The sequence below is a fragment of the Haliotis cracherodii genome, unplaced genomic scaffold (genome assembly GCF_022045235.1).
Source record: "Haliotis cracherodii isolate W230 unplaced genomic scaffold, xgHalCrac1.p SCAF_11, whole genome shotgun sequence".
NCBI lineage: Eukaryota > Metazoa > Mollusca > Gastropoda > Lepetellida > Haliotidae > Haliotis > Haliotis cracherodii.
The window spans coordinates 6,138,523-6,162,545 of NW_027266266.1; the positions used below are offsets into that span (position 1 = coordinate 6,138,523).

At 40.1% G+C, this 24,023-nt stretch overlaps 3 protein-coding genes across 3 annotated transcripts in view; 2 read left to right on the plus strand and 1 right to left on the minus strand.

Moving 5' to 3' along the window:
* The first annotated feature begins 1,925 nt into the window (after window positions 1-1,925).
* LOC139456049 (selenoprotein H-like) lies at window positions 1,926-7,773 on the plus strand. The gene is made up of 5 exons (XM_071237558.1): window positions 1,926-2,092; window positions 2,654-2,663; window positions 3,374-3,509; window positions 5,346-5,459; window positions 7,606-7,773. The coding sequence occupies exons 1-4, from the start codon at window positions 1,926-1,928 to the stop codon at window positions 5,444-5,446; spliced, it is 414 nt and encodes a 137-aa protein (XP_071093659.1). The 3' UTR covers window positions 5,447-5,459; window positions 7,606-7,773.
* A 1,957-nt stretch (window positions 7,774-9,730) lies between these two features.
* Window positions 9,731-13,844, minus strand: LOC139455306 (DNA-directed RNA polymerase II subunit RPB11-a). The gene is made up of 4 exons (XM_071236858.1): window positions 13,754-13,844; window positions 13,409-13,498; window positions 11,263-11,437; window positions 9,731-10,407 (listed from the first exon to the last, which is right to left on the minus strand). Exons 1-4 carry the CDS (start codon window positions 13,804-13,806, stop codon window positions 10,372-10,374), a joined length of 354 nt encoding a protein of 117 aa, XP_071092959.1. The 5' UTR covers window positions 13,807-13,844; the 3' UTR covers window positions 9,731-10,371.
* A 174-nt stretch (window positions 13,845-14,018) lies between these two features.
* LOC139456151 (uncharacterized) overlaps window positions 14,019-24,023 on the plus strand; it is a 43,656-nt gene continuing 33,651 nt past the window's right edge. Inside the window, exons 1-3 of the mRNA XM_071237697.1 lie at window positions 14,019-14,101; window positions 18,857-19,716; window positions 23,575-23,776. Coding sequence (XP_071093798.1) covers window positions 18,904-19,716; window positions 23,575-23,776 — 1,015 coding nt within the window. The 5' untranslated portion in view covers window positions 14,019-14,101; window positions 18,857-18,903. The remainder of the gene's footprint in view (window positions 14,102-18,856; window positions 19,717-23,574; window positions 23,777-24,023) is intronic.

A 24,023-nucleotide genomic window follows, 5' to 3' on the forward strand; every position in this document is an offset into this window, starting at 1 on the left:
TTAAAAGATATTGAACCAAATATTGATAATGATGACTCCCTGAATCGACCTCGGTAATGTCGGACAAGGCCATTTTACGAACAGGTGGGTTAATTAAGTTTGGTATGTCCCGCATATTCTCACAATCCTTACGTCGATCATCTGTACCAATTGTCATATCTCTCCCATTTTGGATGCAATCGTTCGGTCACTGCGTTTTTATGCGGAGCCCAGCTACATCATCTATGCTGAACACCTCACTAGACACGTCTCTCTATAACATAACGTCGTCAAGTTGCGCGAGCGAGGGAAATACCGGAATTTAGGCACGAGTCTCGTAAACATAGTATGACATGAACACGAATATAATGTACTATAGTGAGTGAGTGAGTGAGTGAGTTGGGTTTAACGCCGCTTTTAACACTATTCCAGTTATATCACGGCGTGTCAGCTTAATGTGGGAGGAAAGCCCGAAGTGATGCAGGTCTCAGACGTTTACCACTTCGGCGAAACCCACGAGCACGGGTATGGTGCTGACAAACCTAGAAACATAATCGGGGCGAACCGGGATTGGAACCCACAATCATAGGTTTCTGGCATGCCCAAGGGACGCAACTCTGCACAGCGAATCGCGGCGCCTTAGACGACTGGGCCACCCGTGCCCCCTAATGTACTATATATATTACAGAAGAAGATGTCTACACACAGAGACGAGTATTAGTGTTTACCTCTAAGTACAGCACGTCGCAACAGCAACGGAAATACAATTTGTCGAAAGACGTCAAAAATCTTCATCTATGACGTCGTGTATCGTGTGACGTCATTCCGACCTTACGTCACAATAGGATACGAATGACGTCAACAATGCCGTCCGGATGACGGAAACAATACGCTGTTGTTTCATGACGTGATAGACACATACGATTTTTATGAACCCCGATATGTTTGCACCTGTAGGTAATTGCTGAAAAAAATGCCGATTCGATGTTAAATCTTAAGTTTAACTCACTCACTCATAAATTTGGTACTTAACTGAGTGTGGAATTAAACAAGAAACAAAAACAGTTTGGATTTAAACCCGTGAATGTCATGAGTGTCTTTATCATGTGACTCCTAAACTGTTTTCCTCGTTTAGCTATGCAAGTATATATGTGAGTTCCGCTATACGACATGAAATAACGGACTTTTAATCAATCACATGACTCTTTTAAAAGTTCAAATTTCCACTTTTGTAAAAGTAATTACGAATAATCTATTCCCTGTAAATTATAAATAACACAAGAAATACATTTTCATAACATATGACAAGCCGAAAATATAATAACACCAAGTTGTTTACATGTTTTCTTATCTCATATAATTTGTATGTCATGGGCTTTGACCCGTAAAGATTCCGGGGTAGAATAGGTCTTCGATCAGCAAGCCATGCTTGCCGTAAAAAGGTGACTATGCTTGTCGTAAGAGGCGACTAACAGGATATCGGGTAATCAGACGTACTCGCTGACTTGGTTGATGCATGTCATCGTATCCCAATTGCGTTGATCGATGCTCATGATGTCAATCACTGGATTGTCTGGTCCAGACTCGATTATTTACAGACCGCTGTCATATACCTGGAATGTTGCTGAATGCGGCGTTGAACAACGTGAAACAAACAAACAAACAAACAATTTATTCTTTGTTTGTTTCATGTGATAATTCAAAATCAAAATGAAGATCATCAAGTTAATACTTGATTGTCCTCATCCGTTGCTTTGTCCATGGATCAATATTTGCAAATCGATGTAAACAATTAAACTTTTGACATTTTTACCGAAGAAAACCCGAATCGACATGGCGGGAAAAATCACGCCTTCGTGGACAACTGGGCTCTGTCTATTTACAGTCTGTAAGCGCCGCATTGGCATAAGAAAACTAGTCCAAATCAGGGCTTCAGCGTGGTAAACATGGAGCGAAAGAGTAAAAAAAGAGGTAAAACAACACAGAAGAACGATGTCAGCATACCAAAAGAAGATGTTGCAGATGAAGCCGATGATGTAGTGAAGAAGCCCAAACTGTCAACTGGGGAACTTGGTGAAGTGAATCATGTTATCAACCTCACCATTGAACACTGGTAAGTCGGAGTGACCAACACACGGGCACTCCGCGAGAGACATCGAACCATATTTATAAAGGGGGGAGTGAGAGCGGTAGGGGTGAATTAAAGGGATAGGGTATGTCTTCGTTGTTACACTACCGGTTGATCAGCTTGTAAATGCACATAAAGACGTCATCGTTTATAAATTGGAAACACTTACCCCTTATTGTAGCAAAATTTAACAAAATATTGTGTTTTTATGTTATACATAGGCTTGCTTTAAATACACAATCACATCAGACATTCAAATGTACCACCCGTACAATTCGTGTTTGGTAAACATAAACTCGCATTAATTATTAAATGAAGAAAGCAATATTAAAAACGTATCTTCAGACAAAATTTATTAACTGGATCGATAACAGTTACCTTTATCCACTGCTTGAAGTGCCACTGTAAAAATATTTTTGCAATCGCTAAAACTTCATGATCGGTAAATATTTGTTCAGAACGGGGGTATAGGTCTATTGATTAAATCCCTGTTTGCTCTCTTAGTATGTTTAACTTGTTTGTTTAAATGCTGCTCTATGCCAGCAGGGGCGGTCAGGTAGCCTAGTGGTTAAAACGCTTGCTCGTCACGTCGAAGACCCGGTTCGGCGGTTCGATTCCCGACATGGGTTCAAGTGTGAAGCCCATTTCTGGTGTCCCCCGCAGTGATATTGCTGGAATATTGCTAAAAGCGGCGTAAAATCAAACTCACTCACACTTTGCCAGCTATATGACTGCAGCTTATAAATAATCAAGTGTGGACCAGACAATCCATTGACTGAAATTGTGAGCAAGGATCTATGAAGTCTGGATACGATGACATGCAATGAACCAATTTTTAAGTGATCGAGTCTGACCACATGATCCATGTGATCGCCTCAAAGACCAGCATATATATATATATATATATAGGTTGTTGGGGACCTTTTCTAACCCAGAATCCCAACGATACTTGGACATATGAAGTCTTAGGTCCCTAGTCCGTGTCCCAGATTCCCATTTTTTTTTCATGTAAATAACATCCCACAACAGAAAATTCGAAATAAATAAAGACTTAAATATATAAAAAAAATTATATTGTATTGAGCCCTCTAAATCAGCATATATATGTCTCTCTATCTATCCATCTGTAATCACTTAATGATTGAGATGAAATACATCCAAACTTCATATGGGTTGTGTTGCCTGAAACAGAGGCATATTTAATGAGGGTTCAGAGCAATGTGGTTTTTCCTTGATCTTTTGTTCTTTCTTTCCAGCAAATCCTGACGAGTGTTTGAGCGTAGAGCTACAGAACTTGCTGATGCTCTACGCAGTCACTTCAGTGAAGTGAACCTGACCTTGAACCCTGAAAAGCCACGTCGTGGCAGCTTTGAGATCACCCTGACAACAGAGGATGGATCAGGTAAGTGTATTCAACATCTTGAAGGGAAAATAACAACAATCTTCCAAATTATCATGTCTTAGAGGCACACTACGGAAGGAGGTGAGATGAAATGGGGAATAACATCTTGTTCAAGATTATTGCACTTATATGGTGACGTGCATGGACGCTAGTGTGGGGCTGCTTGTACTAGTCCGGACTGATGCTGATTTTATAGTGCAAGCTCACCGAGATACCATGCCGTAGTTTAACATGAATACCCCACTCCAACACAAAGTGGCATGGCCCTGAGCCGACCAGTCCTTGTTTTAGCCCTTAATGGCAAGTGCCAGACAGGGTAACAACAAGTACCATATTTTAACGTCGGTATGACGTGGTCGGGGATCGAACCCCGCACCTTCCGCTCAGGGGGCAGATGCTTTACTACTAGACCACAGAGGCAGGTCACCAAGTAAGAAAGAGGTATAACAGTTCCACAAGGGTCAAAGTTGTGGTGAAAGCTGCAAGATGTGAGAAAATTGTGATAATTAGACTTTAGCACTTGTGTTTTGGTCTTAAAACAGAACCACATATAGAGGTATGGTTAAGTAGTATCGAGAAGTACAAAATCCACCCATGCATCGGTGTATCATCGGACCATTATTCCAGTGGTGTTTCAAGTTTGATGGGGGCGGTCGGGTAGCCTAGTGGTTAAAACGTTCGCTCGTCACGCTGAAGACCCGGGTTCGATTCCCGACATGGGTACAATGTGTGAAGCCCTATTCTGGTGTCCCCCGCTGTGATATTGATGGAATATTGCTAAAAGCGGCGTTAAACCAAACTCACTCACTCAATTCAAGTTTGTTGGCATGGAGCAGTCCATGTATAAGAGGGGTGTTTCAGATGTGTTGGTGTGGACCAGTCCATGTATTAGAGGGGTATTGTAGGCTTGTCTGGTGGTGTTTCAGATGTGTTGGTGTGGACCAGTCCATGTATTAGAGGGGTATAGTAGGCTTGTCTGGTGGTGTTTCAGATGTGTTGGTGTGGACCAGTCCATGTATTAGAGGGGTATTGTAGGCTTGTCTGGTGGTGTTTCAGATGTGTTGGTGTGGACCAGTCCATGTATTAGAGGGGTATTGTAGACTTGTCTGGTGGTGTTTCAGATGTGTTGGTGTGGACCAGTCCATGTATTATAGGGGTATTGTAGACTTGTCTGGTGGTGTTTCAGATGTGTTGGTGTGGACCAGTCCATGTATTAGAGGGGTATTGTAGACTTGTCTGGTGGTGTTTCAGATGTGTTGGTGTGGACCAGTCCATGTATTAGAGGGGTATAGTAGGCTTGTCTGGTGGTGTTTCAGATGTGTTGGTGTGGACCAGTCCATGTATTAGAGGGGTATTGTAGACTTGTCTGGTGGTGTTTCAGATGTGTTGGTGTGGACCAGTCCATGTATTAGAGGGGTATTGTAGACTTGTCTGGTGGTGTTTCAGATGTGTTGGTGTGGACCAGTCCATGTATTAGAGGGGTATTGTAGACTTGTCTGGTGGTGTTTCAGATGTGTTGGTGTGGACCAGTCCATGTATTAGAGGGGTATTGTAGACTTGTCTGGTGGTGTTTCAGATGTGTTGGTGTGGACCAGTCCATGTATTAGAGGGGTATTGTAGACTTGTCTGGTGGTGTTTCAGATGTGTTGGTGTGGACCAGTCCATGTATTAGAGGGGTATTGTAGACTTGTCTGGTGGTGTTTCAGATGTGTTGGTGTGGACCAGTCCATGTATTACAGGGGTATTGTAGACTTGTCTGGTGGTGTTTCGGATGTGTTGATGTGGACCAGACCATGTATTAGAGGGGTATTGTAGACTTGTCTGGTGGTGTTTCAGATGTGTTGGTGTGGACCGGCCTCAAGAAGGGACCCCCAAGAAAGCTGAAGTTCCCGGACAGTGATGCCATTGCCAAGGAGATTCAGAAGAACTTGAAGTGAAGTCACAGCTAAGGTACAGACATTCACCTTGTTGAGGCAGCCCAAGTTACCTTCTTAATTAGTTGGACTGCACGGTATTACCAGTTTTCTGCAGTACACCAGAGCTCCAGATAAGCTGTGTATCTGCGTAAAATACGCATCAGAAATGCAGAAATACGCAGTAAAATAAAATCCAAGCGTATCAAATACGCAACGAACATTACAGATACGCTACAAAAATAAAACTTGTGCGTATCATCAAAATACTGTTAGGTAACCCTGCGTATTTGATTATCAAATCAGCAACTCATTTTGAAATTATAAACGGGCATTCCGTCAACCTTGCGAAACTCCACCATGACAGTAACATCATGATCATTTGCCATCACACTTTCTTGTGGAAGTATCGTGGTATTTTTGAGTCCTATAAAGCTCTTGAACCCACACGACACCAGTTTGCAGGGACTAGATGAATAGTGTTTTTAAATATTTAACTTAGATACCAACATGTGTAAAAACTAGTGGGTAACAGAAATTTGAATACCCAGATAGAATTACTGATACCCAATGATTTTAAAATGCATGGGTAAAATACCCACAACACCAAAAGCTTATCTGGAGCTCTGAGTACACTTTTCAAATGATACTTATTGCAATATTCTTCTATGTTCCCTTATATTGGGCAAAGAAAGATAAAACGAAATTTGTTATGTTTTGTATTGTGTAACCTCAATTCTACACAGAAAATTATTCATAAATGTTTCCCTTCAAAATTAACAAAAGGGCACAAACGAGGAAGGATTTCTCATGTTATCTACCCTATATCCACGACTACAAAATGGCGCCGACTGACAATGCTGAGTAATATTTCAGTATGTGGAAGTCATCTCGCTTATGCTCACATATGCATGCATGTTACATTGTAACGTTGTGTCCTTTATCCCGTCTTTCTACGAACGTCAAGGGACGGTCGGGTAGTCTAGTGGTTATAGCGTTAGCTCGTCACGCTGAAGACCCGGGTTCGATTCCCGACATGGGTACAATGTGTGAAGCCCATTTCTGGTGTCCCCTGCCATGATATTGCTGGAATATTGCTAAAAGCGGCGTAAAACCTCACTCACTCACTCACTACGCACGTCAGTGTTCAATGTGGTTTGATGAATAAAACTACATTCAATAACAAGTCACATTGTATTCTTGATATACAGTCATGCCTCGTTTATACGGACACTTACGTCATTTCACAATTCGTCCGTATAAACGAATTTCCGTATAACTGAAACCAGCTTCTTACTGGAAGAGTTACTTCCCTTCAATTATGCAACTCATAACAAAATTACTTATGATATTGTTTTTCTTAATTTCGGCGAAATCGTGTGTGAAGCAATCGGAAGATCGCACAACTCACCGTTATTATACCGAGAAAATACACACAGGTAATCTTAATCCCTAGATATAAAACAATGCCTCGTTATGTTCTCTTAAGACCTCTGACCTCTGACCTCCACAGACTCCATATTTATTGAAGGGGATTACATGTACAATAAACAAGCTCGTCTCAAACGTAACTCAATGTCACTTGGTTAATTGACTTCTCACGAATCAAAGGATTACCACCAGCGGAAATGTATTGTCCGGATAAGTGAGACAATTTTGAGTGCATTTCAGTGTTTTGTGTATGAAAATGACCGTCCGGTTCCGGAAACTGAATTTCCGTATATACGGGTAAATTTATATAGTAATTATTTCGTTTTGAATGAAAATCGTCCGGGAACCGAAGTTTCCGGATATCTGAAGTCCGTAAAAGCGGGGCACGACTGTATACCAACAAGGATGGTTAGTCATTCCAACTATTGGCTTTGTCATATATCAAATGTTGTACCTTATGTTTGTTTGTTGTATAACGCCACACTTAGGAGTATTCCAGCTATATAACGGTGGTCTGTAAATGACTGACATCATGAACATCGATCGACGCAATTGTGATACGATGACATGTTATCAACCAAGTCAGCAAGCCCGACACCTGATCCTGTTAGTCGCCTCTTGTGACAAGCTTTGTTGTCATTTACGACAAGCATGGGTTGCTGAAGACCTATTCTAACCCGGATATTCACGGGTACATTAAAATTTACTTGTGATATTACTGTATCCAGTAACAGTGTACTGCTTCCTTCCAGGTGTATTGGTAACTCTCACTGGTCTGTGCGACTGTCTCGATGAAAGAGTTTGACGCAAGATGTACATCTGTTGGACGCTGGAAGGTTGACAGACGTCAGACCACCGGGACGAATACCTATGAAGCTTGGCATGTGGACTCCCTGTCCATGTTGTGCAGGCACCATGACGTCGTGCAGGCACCATGACGTTTTGTGTACTATTTGTGTCATGTGAGGGACATAGTGGCAAGTGAATGTTTTTTGTTTGGTAATTTTTCAATAAAATGTCTTGAACTTCAATGGTTTTAGTTGTTAGTAAACGACAACCCTCTATTCTCTGTGTATAGGGATAGGTATAGCTTTACGCCGCTTTTAGCACTATTCCTGCAATATCATGGCGGGGGACACCAGAAATGGGCTTCACACCTTGTACCCATGTGGGGAATCAAACCTGGGTCTTTGGTGTGAAGAGTGAAAGCTTTAACCACTGCCCTACCCCACCGCCTCTCTTTGTCTGCATCGGCACTGGATGCAAATGTATGCTACTCAACAGAACTCACAGCACCCAATTCTTTCCTATTACTATAGTTCATCTGTCACATGTAGGGAGGTGCTCTGCTTCTGTGTGCATCCACGGCCAGGGTCTCCAACAAGACATTCTCATCTTTCTTACGCCAGACTGGCAAATATCTTTTGACTAAACATTGAGCATATCAGAGGCAGGGTTTTGCTAGGATGTTTGTGTGACCAGTTCCACAAGCATATCAATATTTCACTCTTTTTTTTTTTACACATTACCTTCTTCCGTCACCCGGGGGCATGGGTGGCCCAGTCGTCTAAGGTGCCGCAATTCGCTGTGCAGAGTTGCGTCCCTTGGACACGCCAGAAACCTATGATTGTGGGTTCGAATCCTGGTTCGCCCCGATTATGTTTCTAGGTTTGTCAGCACCATACCCGTGCTCGTGGGTTTCAAGGAAGTGGTAAACGTCACAATCTGATATGACACCTCCCTGTGTGAAGATCTGACAAACCACCTCAGGTGGTTACATCAGGGGAACTTCCGAAACTGCCTATCAGCTTTGAGGCTTCCAAATCCATGATACAAGAGTGAGGAGTTCAGAGCAGCATATTTGAAATCAAAATGAACTAAAATGACCAGTCTTTAAGGTCATGAACCATGGCATCTACATTTACAGCCAGAGGGGAATACCAGCGAAGGAATATTTGGATAGGGTTTTTTTTGTGTAAAAATCAAAATTCCTGAAATTGAGGTGGTAAAGATGAATCATTTTAAGAAGTTGACATTTGATTGCAGCCAAATATAACTCAAGGATCACCAGACATGACCTTATGAATGTGTCCAATCAACTCCCAGGCATCAGAGACAGCCTCATCAGCTTACTAAACAAAGACATGCAACAACACTACAACACCACACACATCAGCTGTATGTATTAGCGAGGAGTATGTTGGTCTTAACGCTGCTTTGGACAGTTTCCAGTTATACCACGGCATGTTAGTTTTCTGTCGGAGGAAAGCCCGAAATAATGCAGGATGGCACCACTTTGGTGATACCCACAAGGACGAGTGTGGTGCTGACAAATCACGAAACAAGTGGGGCAAACTGGGATTCAAACCGATTATCATAGGATACTGGCGTGCCCAAGGGATGCAACTCTGCACAGTGCATTATGACTGTGCCAACCATGCCCCTTGGTCGTAGTACATACTAATGTTGATGATGCCAGCAGATCCCTAAATTACCTGACCCGTGAATATCCGGGGTAGAATAGGTCTTCAGCAACCCATGCTTGCTGTAAAAGGCAACAATGCTTGTGGTAAAAGGCGACTAACGGGATCGGGTGGTCAGGCTCGCTGACTTGGTTGATGCATGTCATCGATCCCAATTGCGTGGATCGATGCTCATGATGTCAATATCTGGATTGTCTGGTCCAGACTCGATTATTTACAGACCGCCATCATATAGCTGGAATATTGCTGACTGCGGCGTAAAACAACAAACCAACCAACCTAAATTACCTATAACAATGACTATAAACTAGTACACCATGACATAAAGAAAACATTACTCTGTTCATGACAAACTCTCGTCAGGATAAAAATACAACAAGTCAACATCAACATCCTGATGAAGATGATTTATTTACAATGCATACAATGTAATGAAATGTGATGACCTTTTTCGCCAACAGCCACTAAAGATCTGTTTATGAAAAACATATGGTTTAAAGATTGCCATGAAAGTTAAAGGCATTTTCTCATTCCTTAATTTAAACATGTCGAAGAGCACATGATTTTTTATTCAGAAACAGTGAGCTGGGTAAACAACCATTGTTACAATTATTCCAGCAATATCATGGTGGGGAAACTCCAAAAATAGGCATAACACATTGTACCCATGTGGGGAATCGGGACCTGATCCTTTGGTGGGACAGGAGAACACTTTAACCACTAGGCTACCCCACCGCCTCTCATTCACAATGTAGTTGTGAATGATGTAACACAAAGGGACTAAATGACATTCTGAACATAACTCTCAGCTCAAGTTGTATCATTGAGACTGCTTATAATTACAAACCCTCCGTAAATTTACACAAGCCTTAACATTTTCAATGGCCCATCCCGTGGGTATCCTCTGGATCAAAATGTTAATGACTGTCACCATGGTTACCAATACCATGATAAAAAGGGATGAACCACAGATAACTAAGTTGGCAGTGGCTCAAAAGAAATGTTTTGTCATATTCCAGCTCTGCTACTTCCTCTTCATATGTCCCCTTCCTGGCGCTCCTTGACTGATTCCTGAAAGGAATGGTCAAAATAGGTATGACATGACATCTTTAACTATAATCTCCAACAATTGACCTGTGATGGATACTTTCACGTTTTCTCAAACTTTTTACATCTACAATGACAAACAACCATGGCTATACACACATGAAAATTTCTTTACCAGCCAGTTAGTATGTCCAGTAATACATAGAATCTACAGGCCAAGTTTGGTTACCTCTGAAACGACCAGAGTGCGAAATAGCCACTTGTCTGCTAGCCTGAGTCTACCAACATTTCAGTCGGCCTGAAGATTCTGTAATGTCCCTAGCCTGACTGTCTACTGAATACCCAGATAACCATAACCAAAAAAATCACTGTTAAGAAACAGTGATTTTTTTACAATCATTACCCTTCATAATATATAACTCATAATTAGCAATTTGGTGGGGGAATATTCCACTTGGGCCATTTGTAACTTTAGGGGGGTGTAGGGTGTCCCAAAGTCCCAAACATGTAAACCATTATTAATATTGCTTTAACAACCATATCAACATGTTATCATCTTAGGCAATGTGCATACAAAATGCCCCCACCCCCCCCACCACCAAGACCCCATGTACATAGCAAAACCTATTAGTAATCACTCTAACTACATTAATTTGAAATTGTTCAAGACAATTTACTTCATAATCCTTGCTATACTTCTTATCCGCACTACCAGAGCCCTATCATGTATCTATATAAGCTTTTGGTTATCTGGGTATTTTACCCAGGGGTTTGATTGGGTAACCACAATTTTTAGAGGGTATTCAAATTTGTTTTGAAAATATCTCCATCAAAACTGGAATAGTAAAGTTTCAGAGTATATGGGTATGTGCACTGTACTTTGAATCTCTCCTCCAGCAGTGAGATCTCACTGATCAGATCTGTGATGGCGTTGGTGAAGGCCTCCTGTGGGCTGTAGTCGGGAGTGGTCTGAATCCTCACAACAAACTTGTGTTCAAGGGGGTGGGGCACCTTGTACCCAGCAAACAGCACCTGGGGGTCCTTCAGCAGCTGACTGGGGAAACAAGAACAAGTCTATGTTACTATGGTTACACTTCTTGTAGTGAGCGAGTGAGTATGGTTTTACACCGCCTTCAGCACGTTTAGCAATTTTCCTGCACCATAACGGCAGGGGACACCAGACATGGACTTCACACTTTGCACCCACGTAGGGAACTGAACCCAGGTCTTTGGCATGATAAGCAAGATAAGTGGATGCCTGCTCATAGCACTCATCTTCGCGAGGCAAGAGAGTTAATTGACTATAAAGGTCAAGTTTCCACCTTTGCCGAACTAGGCTGGTATTATGGAGTTACATTTTGGCTGGACTGACAAGTCTATGCATAGTCCAATCAAAATCGCGCAACGAAATCAAAATCCGGTTCGTAAACTGTCGTGCAGATTTGAGTTGATTGCAGGATTTGCAAAGCATGTGCACCACCAACTCTTTGTCAACAGATATTTTCCAAATCTTTTCATGTTTTTAGTCAATGTGCTCATGTAATTTGATGCACTTTGCGATGTAAGATCCATTTTATCACAATATAGATCTTGATTATCGATCAGATCTTCTTGACTGGGCAGCGCCATTTTGTTTGAAGCAAATGCAAGAGATAGAAGGGATGGAATCTGATTGGTCCATAGGAGAGGCTTAGAGGGGACATTACCAATAGCCATTGGTGGCGCTACAATCGAGCCCAGGAATTCCAGCCTATTTCGGCAAGGGTGGAAACTGGACTTTTAAAGTCAGTTAACTCTCTTGCCTCAGGAAGATAATAGCACTAAACATGCCAAATACTGGTAACTCTGGCTCATGCTGACATATTTGATCATGCATACCATTATGACGCACACACACTCACCCTCCATCTCTTCTTTTGCTCAGGTAAGTTGTGCTTTACTTGCCGCACAAGTTACATGTACCCAGATAACCTTAAGCATGTTAAGTACACTTAAATGTATACAAGTAATCCCAAATCTAGTCTACCTTTATTCATGCTGATGTACCCTGGCTAGTAACCTAGTTCACTACTGATGTCAATGTTTTGGGAAAATAATGATCCCTTATAAACTTGCTCGCAATGCTCTTTGATTACTGTGACAGTCTTGAGGGACTTGTTCTAATACACTAGAGTGTACCTCAGGTACATAGTGGTATAACATGTGCCGATTAGGATTAATGTAGGTCCTCCTTTGACGCTATCCATAACCCTTAGGCATCCATTCTGATCCAGCCTCGCTTTATTTTGTTTATTATGTTAGTTTGTTTGTTGTTTAACGCTGCCCTCAGTATTATTCCAGCTATATGATGGCTGGCTGTAAATAATCGAGTCTGGACCAGACAATCCAGTGATTGACATCACGAGCATAGAACTTCGCACCCTGACCACCCGATCCTGTTAGTTGCCTCTTACGACAAGCATAGTCACCATTTACAGCAAGCATGGGTTGCAGAAGACCTATTCTGCCTCGGACCTTCATGAGTCTCATGTTTAACACCCTTTACTGTTCAAACCCATTGTACAAATCATTGGATTAGCACCAATTTTACAACCAAAGGGTAAGTTGTCTGTTAGTGTTTAGGTTAAGATATCTCACTTATTTTGCAAATATTTCCAAAGTTAATCTGCCATTCAAAGTAAGAACTAAACTCAAGAGCTTCACTAGCCCAGGTAAAGATGAAATGCCCTTGTAATGTTAAAACAATGGGAAAATTTGAAAAGTTTCACTAGCCCACAGGAATCATGTACATAATCAGTCAAACAGCGGAGTTGGGGTACCTAGGATACATATCATAAAGGGATGCATGATTGAAAAGGGAACCATGGGCCAAGGATAAAGTTGGGGGTAACCCTACAACATTAGGACCGAAGAGGCGTGCATGGTAGTGATGTGTGAGCGACAGTCGGAGCCAATTAGTGCAATAGAGCAGTGCCCATTCAGTTGCTGTCTTGTCAAGTACACCTTCACAGATATACGTCCTTACACTGTAATGGTGTTGCCTAGAGTGTGGTCTTCCTTGTTCACTGTGAAGAGGGCAGCATTTGGAACCTTGGTATCTTTCTCGATTTGTATTCTGAAGAAGGAAAAAGAAATAAAAAGTACTCTGTGCAGTTAGTTATTAGATCTACAAAATTATTTTGATTTCTATTTTTTTTAAACTTATTATCTTTATCAGTAAAATCAGTGTGCGAATGTGATGTATGAATAAATTGGGCTCCAAAACTGACATGGAGAATGTGATTCAATGTTCTCTCTAAAATGACGCTGATCTCTCCATGATCTTACATAGGCTAAAGTGTTCTGTTTTAAGTTATGACAAGATACCTACTTTTTTTCTCCCTCAAACAAGAGGAATGACTCGAATGTGGGTGGCGCATTCATGGTTTACGTTTTCACGCTCACGCTTTCAAAACTTCCGGTTTTCAATACTGCAGACGTAGTCATGGAGCAGCAAATACTGAAAGTAAATGGAAAAATTAAATGATCAGCAAAAGATACTATGTAATTCTACTGTCAAAATTAATCGAACCATATTGAGCAAAACAATTATGTATTTCTATTTTAATGCACGATTGCGAGGTTACGGAAAGGGGACACAACTCTTACACGGACACTTGTCCGACAACAAATACATGCAAAAATGCAGACCAAAAGTTGTGTATAACTTCAGCACTTGGTGAGTAATGTAAGCCTGCTAGTCTATTGCATATAGTGTAATTTCGTAACCACCATAATACAATGCACATATACTTTCATCCTTGTTTGAAACCTTACCATGGTCTCTCATGCGTATCGGAACAGGTTTTGTCCTCCGTGGTCTAATTGCTCGATTAGCAGGTAAGTCTGAGCCAATACGGTTAATGTCTCGCGTGAATTTAACGATTAGCTCATTAAGTATGCGAGCTCAGAACGAGCGAACAATGATATACTTACCTGATAATGTGGTATACAACCCTCACTCAGATGGTTGAGCACTGCATGGATTGTGTTTATTTTTGCTTGTTAGAGCTAGTAGCCTGAGTGACTCTTACTCAGGTTAGTCCTGCTTGATATGGAAAGTAAGTGGTGAACAGGAAATGCACATCAGTTTTAGTTATGGCAGCATGCACAATTTGATAGTATTATGACATTATCCAGAACAGGTAAGGTGTACTTTGTGATGTTATGGATGTTTTGTATTTTTCATACCTTCAAAACACAACTTAAATACAGCAGGGAAGTAACTCAAAATGCATAGAGCAAAATAGTCATTCTTTGAGACCAAAATTGGAACTACAATTTCCTCCATTCTATATTTTAGTAGCTCTATAGGCGACTAGTCAGACAGTTATATTTCAGTATAAACATAATAAAGGCCACCACCCATAACCCCTATTACATTATCCAAAAGGGTTGAAAATATTAACAATTTTACAAAACACAGTTTGTAAGGTTATTTACATATCTTTAGAAAATAGCATAGATTTGCTTGGACATTTTCATTTTTGTTACTAATGATATATATTAAATTGTGTTGGTTTATGTACATAAAGAGTAGTGGGTAGTTTATTGGTTATGCATTTTCTTGTCATGCCAAGGCCTGTGTTTATTGGAACAGGTGAAATGGGTTAATTTATCCCTCAAAATAACAGTAAAGGCCACATTTTACTGCAATGTCTGTGCATTGCAGTGAGATGCATAGTTTGACACCATACAGGTGCATACAACTAGTGTTGGTCCTATACTAAAGGTATCTGAAGTTCTGACTTAAAATTTCTTAAATGATTAAATGTTATGTGCTATTGAAACAAACTGTAGAGAGGTGTGTTTGATAGTACAAGAAACATCAAATTCATTATTTAATAAATTTTATTTCAACTATCGATTCCTATATTGTTGTATACCGTATTCGACGTAATAAGGGCCCCGCTCTAATAAGCATCCACAACGATATTTGCTAATATATTGGCTAGTGAACAATCCCAATTAGCACCCCTTCCGATTGATCAATGTACACAACATTTATTTATTTGTGTATAATACGCACTCGTGTGTTATATGCACCCTTGATTATGGGCAATTAAATTCTGGAAAATATATCTCTTGTGTACTTTTCTTTGTATCATTTCAGGCTGTCAGAGTAAATCACAAAATTTACAATCTTTCGACTCTGTTTTTATTTTCACCTAAATTATATTCTAATAAGAGCCACCTATTTCTGATTTTGAGAGCGCCCTGGGTGCTTATTACGTCAATGAGTGAAAAAATATTGGTTACCCAATGAAAAATGTAATAACACAATTATAATAGAAAGTCTAGAGTAAAAACTCAATTGCTGAAGAGTTTATCTGGAGCTCTATGACTGCCTGTCAATGTCCACAAAAATCGTCTCTAAGAGAATTATTTTAAAGCTTGTGTTTTGTAACACTCTTATGTTATAATAAGTACAGTTATTGAAGATTACACTTTTACCAAATGAAACAAAATATATATTTGAATTATTTTTAAACTTAAATGTCACCTGATGAAGGAGTAAGCATGTACTCCGAAACGTTGTGTTCCTCATAATAAAGAAGTTGACATCCGTAAATTGTCTTCCTAAGACCATTTGTGTATCACTTCTAAATGCCTTTCAAGGACCTTAAATGTCAATGGATAACAAAATGCAAACTTGATAGTTCCTGGCAACAGTCCAACTGTTTGCATAATTCATGGTGTTTATCACCTACTACCTAGTTTTCTTATGGTGCACTGGGATATTAATTTACCTGAAAATATGATTGTGAAATCTATAGCTCCTGTTACCATGGTTATAGAAAAACAACAGGCCTGCCTGTAAGTCAGTTGCTGTGGTCATAGGCATGGTTTGTATACATGGCTGTCTGGGGCAGGTGTATGTCCATACAGGTGGCAGGGTCTCCCTATCTTATCACCTTCACGTAGATGTTTTGATTTGTCGCCTGACGATTGTCTTGGAGAAGACAGCTGGACAGAGTGAGTGTATCAAGATATATGAATAGAAACGGCATAATTGTCTCTGCTCTTGTCTTAAAATACATGTTTAATTCCAGGAACCTCAGTATTACTCTAATATTAAAATTACCTAGAATGAAATATATTACAGGAACATACAGGTTATCACGCAAGTGTGTTTGGGGATGGTAAATATCCTGTATTAGGAGTAAACATTGTATTTAGCGGGCCTTGGCCTTGCAATGTTTCAGTAATGTTTGTTAGAAAAGGAAAGCGATTTTCAAGCACAGAATTAAGGAATGACATTATATGACAGATTAAGGTTATCATTCTTCAATTCTTTGCTTGAAAATCTCTTTCCTTCTCTAACAAACATTACCGAAACATTGCAAGATTTCTTGGAATGTGTGCATTAATATATATTAGTTATTACGTCATAGGGTAAGTGATGTGTCAGTCGGACAGTAGCCAATGTAGTTCCAACTGAAACATGTTTCTTATACAGTGGCGAAACAACATATATGCAAAACAATTGCCTACACCAATTGTTTTTACTTGCCTTCGCGGCAATCGATCGGTTTGTCCGCTAGAGTAACTGCCCTTTGTCAAAGGAAAGCTACTCTGACCCTAGGCTATGAGACGTCACGACCATGGTCAGATATTGTTGACAGTCTGTCCGGTTAATCCTGTCATAACGTTACGAAGTGCAGTCAGATCTACACACAGCGACAAAACGAAACAAGGTAACAATACAAACATATTTCGGCCAAATCCAACTGTTTTAATTTGTGGAAAAGGTCGTAGAGGTCTACAAGCACAGATATGGCTACTGATCCCGCTAAGCTAGGACTAGTGTCCTCGCAAAATCGTTTAGCACTTTATGTCTCCAAAGTTGCCCAAACTTGCAAAATGCCTTAGCTACGTCACATTTAGACACTGATTTTCAGTACCGTATATTTCTCTTCTTTTGATAATGATAGCAAATATCCCTGTAGTTTATCCAGATTCCCGATGGTAATTCTGACTCGATTGACGAAAGACAAGGTTTGTTTGTAAACAGTGAAAGTTTCCCTACTTGACCTTTGATATTTGCATCTCTATCTGCATATGACCCCAACGGATATCGTTTTTATCTGTTGGCTTTATCCTGCAGAGAAACTACCCATTATATGATAAATACTTATATCTGCCGTTATTCAACCTCACAGCTGCTGCAAATGATAGTAATAAGTCCCAATTTGATTTTAACATTTCCCAATTTCTCAGAATATACACACCCAAAAAATGAATCTTTTTTAACTATATCTTGATTTTCTTCTCGATTTTCCTGCCAAGGGCACGAGGAATCCTAGGGAAATCGTTGCATTTAGAGCAAACCTCCATAATCTCTTTAATTTCCAACAGACCTGTGATAACCTGTAAGCACAATTTCAAAAACAAGAATTCCTTATGACCCATATATATATCAATGTATTAGTAAATTTTTAATGTTAATGCTGTGTCGATGCAAATGTTTGAATATTGAAACTCAGTTAATGATTCACTGCCACAGACATGTTTACATCAGTTTAAGATTACCACAGTTAATACGGACAATGAGAAGGCAGGAAATTCAATTTATTATTTTCTGGATCAGCCAAGTTGATATTTATCATGAAACTAATCCATTGCAGGTCCACATAGCCATTTCTAATCTTTGTGCACATCCAGAATAAAGAATGTTCTTAGCTGATGTATTGTACAGTTTCCAGTCATTGACAAAGACTCAGATGTTCATTAGGTATTTTGTTGTCATGTTGTAATATAACCAGTATTCATTGACAACTTGTAGCTCTGAAGCTGGAGATTATCATCGAGGCCAAAAACTGTGTTTCAGTGTTTTTTAAGCGTCATTATTTTCTATATTTGCAGTATGTCATTAACATCCTGCTTTCAAATGAAGATAGTGGCAGATTTGTCTATAGTGAAAATTGTGAAGCATAACAAGTTTACACTTGTGGCATTTATGATGTGCAATACAGGATGTGGTTCCAGACTAGGGATGTGGATCTAGATTAGGGATGTGGATCTAGATTAGGGATGTGGATCCAGATTAGGGATTTGGATCTAGATTAGGGATGTGGATCTAGATTAAGGATGTTGATCTAGATTAGGGATGTGGATCCAGATTAGGGATTTGGATCTAGATTAGGGATGTGGATCTAGATTAGGGATGTGGATCTAGATTAGGGACAGGGATCTAGATTAGGGATGTGGATCCAGATTAGGGATGTGGATCTAGATTAGGGATGTAGATCCAGATTGGGGATGTGGATCCAGATAAGGGATGGGGATCCAGATTAGAGACAGGGATCCAGGTTAGGGATGGGGATCAAGATTAGGCATGGGGATCAAGATTAGGGATGGGGATTCATTGGTCCATTGTTGCACCTGTATTTTCAGTGATTCATTCTGTGTACTGTGATTATTTTTCTTGCAGTGTCGAGCACAGTACTTAATTGGACCACCCGCCAGATTCGATTGAAAATGCGTCGTCGTTGTCTGGGAATACGATGTCGGACTGGCCTTATACTGATCATATTGACGCTGTGCCTGTGTGGGGTATATTTCACTTACAAATCTCTCAGTGGACAAGAAACTTCACATTCTCGCCGTCGCAACTCATTCCCATCTCTGGATAAAAGGAAAGGGTTACGATTCCAAGCAGCGAAGCAGAGACATGGAAACGTGAGACCACCTGATTCCACCAATGACTGGCACAAGGAACAGCAGATCATGAGACAATCTTTGATGTCAGGATCTTTAAAATTTAATCCTGTTTTACAGAAAAAACTTCATAGCTTTATTTCTGAACTCTACCCTGAAGACTGGGGCACAGCACGAGAAACTGACGAAGTTGCGTTGGAGCTGAAGTCGTTGCTGTTGGATGTTGGTTTAGGGAGCAATATGTCTTGTAAGCAGATCGATAGTCTACATATCGGTGGGAATATGGCCCGGTCAGATAAAAGGTATGTTGAGCGTGGTCGCTTTGATGAGTACAGTCGAAACGAGGTGACAGTGAAGAGTCAGTCGTTTGACGTCGGTACGAAGATCAAGTGTATGAAGAAGGTGTATGATTTTGAATACTGCAGCCTGATGGGGAATTACAAGATGATGAGGGAGATCCTGTACCTGGCTCTGCTGCGGCATCCCACCATCGTCAACATGCTCGGCTACTGTGTCCGTGGAGACCAGATCTCGCCAGAGATTCGGAAGAAGGGGCTGATTGTTGTCACAGAGTTAGGGTCACCCCTAAGTCCCCATTCCCTTGCGTCAATGCCCTGGCAGACCAAAGTCATGGTGAGTATTGCATGTGTTCAGATACATTTAAAAAAATAAGAAGGATTTTATGATCCAACCCACTCAGCCACCAAGACTTCCACAAAATGACACTTGTCAGAGGGGTACACAAGGTACGTGATCTAGACTACCAGTTGTCAGACTTTCATTTTGTGGAAGCCTTGGTGGCTGAGTGGGTTAGATCGCTGACTTTGTGTGCTGGACATTAGGTGCCTCACTCTGGCAGTATGGGTTCAAATCCCGGACAGGACTCAACCTCAAAAGTAAAAAGTAGGAGAATCAGTACTTTACTATGAAAGTGTTATCCCAAATATAACATTTGTTACATTTGACCACTTTCTTAATGGCATTGTGTGTTCATAGCTTTCGGCCATGGGAGCCGTGCCAATGTACACTTGTCAGAGGGGTACACAAAGTACGTGATCTAGACTGCCAGTTGTTTGACTTTCATTTTGTGGAAGCCTCGGTGGCTGAGTGAGTGAGATCACTGACTTTGTGTGCTGGCGATTAGGTGCCTCACTCTGGCAGTGTGGGACGGACTCAACCCAAAAAAGTACGATAATCTGTACTTTACAAGAAAGTGTTATCCCAAATATAACATTTGTTACATCATCATCGGATTTCAAATTTTTATCAGTGACAGCATTAGAAATTGGCACTAGTCCTGTTGTCCTTGCCAAACTGCCCAATAGCATGGATAGTTAAGGTATCCTAAGGACTAGTAGAAAGTTTTGCAATATATTATTTTTATAAGGACTCATTGACTAAAACTGTCGCTGTGCCATTGCAGAACCAAAAGACATGTAAACTTGATAATTTTCATCACTGGAAAACAATTTGAACTGTTTATTATTTCATTTTTCCTTCCACCATTTGCATCCAACCAGTGACACTGTAGCCTGTCATCTTGGAACACAGTGTTTGAAGTCAAAAGGTCCATGTCACTGCCCTGATGTAAGACTGACAGATTCAGGGGGTCTTATACTATAGGACATACCACGAAGACTCCCGAACTCCCCTATATTTCTGACATTCGAATGTTACTCAGGGTTTTACCTTGATCTACCAGAGGTCCAGAGGACCCCCAATTACTATTTTCATTGGTCCTTGCATAAATTATTAGGGTCCTGAAAAGTAATGAAATAGTGTGGTGTTCTGCACTGTAAGATTTGATAATGAATAGGTTATTGAATTTTTAAAAATATATGAACATGGAGTCCTGTCATGGTCCTATATAGTATTAATAACCTCCTGCATGACATGTTGATTGATCATGTTTGATCACATTGTTTGATAATGTTGATTGATCATGTTGATTGTTTGATTGTGTTGATTGATCATGCAGATTGGTCATGTTTGATCATGCAGATTGATCATGTCGATTGGTCATGTTTGATTATGTTGATTGATCATGACGATTGATCATGTTTGATGATGATGATTGATCATGACAATTGATCATGTTTGATAACATTGTTTGATCCTGTTGATTGATCATGCTGATTGATCATGTTTGATAACATTGTTTGATCCTGTTGATTGATCATGTTTGATAACATTGTTTGATCATGTTGATTAATCATGTTTGATAACATTGTTTGATCATGTTGATTGATCATTTGTGATTGTTTGTTCATGTTGATTGATCATGCTGATTGGTCATGTTTGATCATGTCGGTTGATCTTGTTGATTGGTCATGTTGATTGGTCATGTTGTTTGATCCTGTTTGATCCTGTTGATTGATCATGTTTCATCATGTTTGATCATGTTGTTTGGTCATGTTGATTGATCATATGATAATGTTGATTGATCATGTTCTTTCCATGTTATGATGCATGACTTATGAAAGTGAAAGTGATGTACACAATATGCTTGTTATTGTTTGACTCTTACACCTTAAACATGTCCATTAACAGGGTTGATAGGTAGAGCTAAACCATGCTGCACAGCTTTTACTGTCCTACATCTACTAGACTGACTTGGTTGATGGCGTGGAATTCTGCCTTGACCAGACTTGATTAGCTCAAGATTGCCGTTATAAAGCTAGAATATTGCTGAGTGTAATTAAACAACAAACAAAGATAATACAGATGCTATTCTCTATCAATAGTTTTCATAGACATTGTTGTGGCAAGAAACTGAAAAATTAAAACATATTCTTTTAAATTTGCTTTGATCCAAAATAGATCCTACTCAAAAGTTGAAGAGACTCTTTTTTATCTGTTTGTTACTGATTCTTAAAATGTTACCATGGTTACCTCTCTACATCCTAAGCAATCTGAACATAATAGACAAAAGTTAAAGGACTGCAACAATAATAGCAAAATTTTGGTATAGATCCTTATACCATTGTCAAGTAGGACAGAAGAATAAACATGGTCCGGGATTATATACATTAGGCGAAGAACAATGATCTTACATGAGAGGGATTAACATGAGTAGGCTAACTAACAACAGAAGGATAATACTGAAACAACATGATGGACAAAGAACACACGAGGAAGCCAATTAAACCAGATTAAATTATTTAGGTAGGATGATAGGAAAAACTATTGCTTGATGGTTTAAACATATTTATTTTCGCAAAAGTGTGAAAATGGATTGGTAAACCAACGAAGCGCTCATGTTAATACCGCTCCATTACGCATAGGACATATTACAATAAATACATCAATGAAGGTTAGATGTAACAAATAAATTGTACATGCCAAGCTAGATGTGTATATATAATAAATCTATTTGTTTATATTAAACAATTCATTGAACTGAAAATCTGCCAGTTTTTGATATGAAGTTTCGAATTGAATCTAATATTAGGATTTGCTCTTCCTTACTCATATACGAATTTCTGCATAGCACTATTTGTAAAGAATAATCATGTTGGTAAAAATACATTTCATTTAGAAGAACATGGTAATTTGTACACACAAAAAGAAGTGTAAGGCCTCTTGGGTATGATATCCTCAGGAACAAGTTTTTGTATCCTAGATATAGCTATCATACTGATCTGCGGTAAGATCGCTGCAGCCAAGCCTGAGGCGATTGTGAATAATTTGACATAATCTGCTTCCATAATTTAAATCCCTATTGCTTGATGAGTTCATAGTAGGGGGATGGAATTAAATAGCCAAGATTTTTGTTTTGATTTCAGTATAATAAAGATGTCCAAGGATGAAGATAATACCAATAACAATGGGCTCTTAGTACATTATTTCTTTTTTTTTGGAAAGTATTAATATTGTCACAGTAGCTCACCTAAACATCTTTAGTAGTTCCCCATTGTGATTCCAGGGAGAATAGGTGTGATGGTTGTAGGTTACACAGTTTTCTAAGGCACCACAATTCGCTGTGCAGAGTTGTGTCCCTTTGACACGCCAGAAACCTATGATTGTGAGTTCGAATCCCGGTTCACCCCAATTATGTCTTTAGGTTTGTCAGTACCATAACCGTGTTTGTCGGTTTCACCGAAGTGGTAAACGTCTGAGACCTGCATCACTTCGGGCTTTCCTCCCACATTAAGCTGACATGCCATGATATAACTGTAATACTGTTAAAAGCGATGTTAAACCCAACTCACTCATGATGGTTGTAAGAGGCGACTTAATCGATGGTCAGACTCAGAGACATGATTGCTTGTCTGTCCTCATCACCCGAGAACAAAGATTGGTGGTAACCATGGTAACAGTATCAATCACTGGATTGTCTTGTCCAGATTCGATTATTTACCGGCTGCCCTTATCATGTGTCCTATGGTGGAATATTGCTAAGTGAAGGGTGGAGTTACACAACAAATGAACAGCAAGACTCTTTGAGGACTTAAGCTGCATTCCTACCCCTGGCGTATGTTTGTGTTACAGTATGCTCTCCAACTTGCCAAGCTGTTGGAATATTTAGAATCAAGCCCCATCGGCAACGTGGCACTAGGGAAGATCAGCATGGAGGACTTCATCGTCGTGAACAACGGCTACTCGCTACGGCTCGTGGACCTTGACGACATGATGCCTCACGAGAAGACCTGCAGCTCAGACAGCGACTGCATAAATGATGGCAAGTCACTGGGTAGGTAGTCGTCTGCAGTTGGACCTGAATAGAGAAGAAATGAAAATATTGACTTGGATTACCTTCGAACAATAAATTGTTGTCATTATTGGCTACCAGTAGCGACATGATAGGGAGTAAACAAGGTAGTTCAAGCTACCTGGTTCATGACAGGCTTGTGTGCTCAGTGAACAAACATCAGCAGTCATCACTTAATCAAAGACCTTGGACCCATCCAAGATATGGCAAGTTATCTATAATGTGGTGC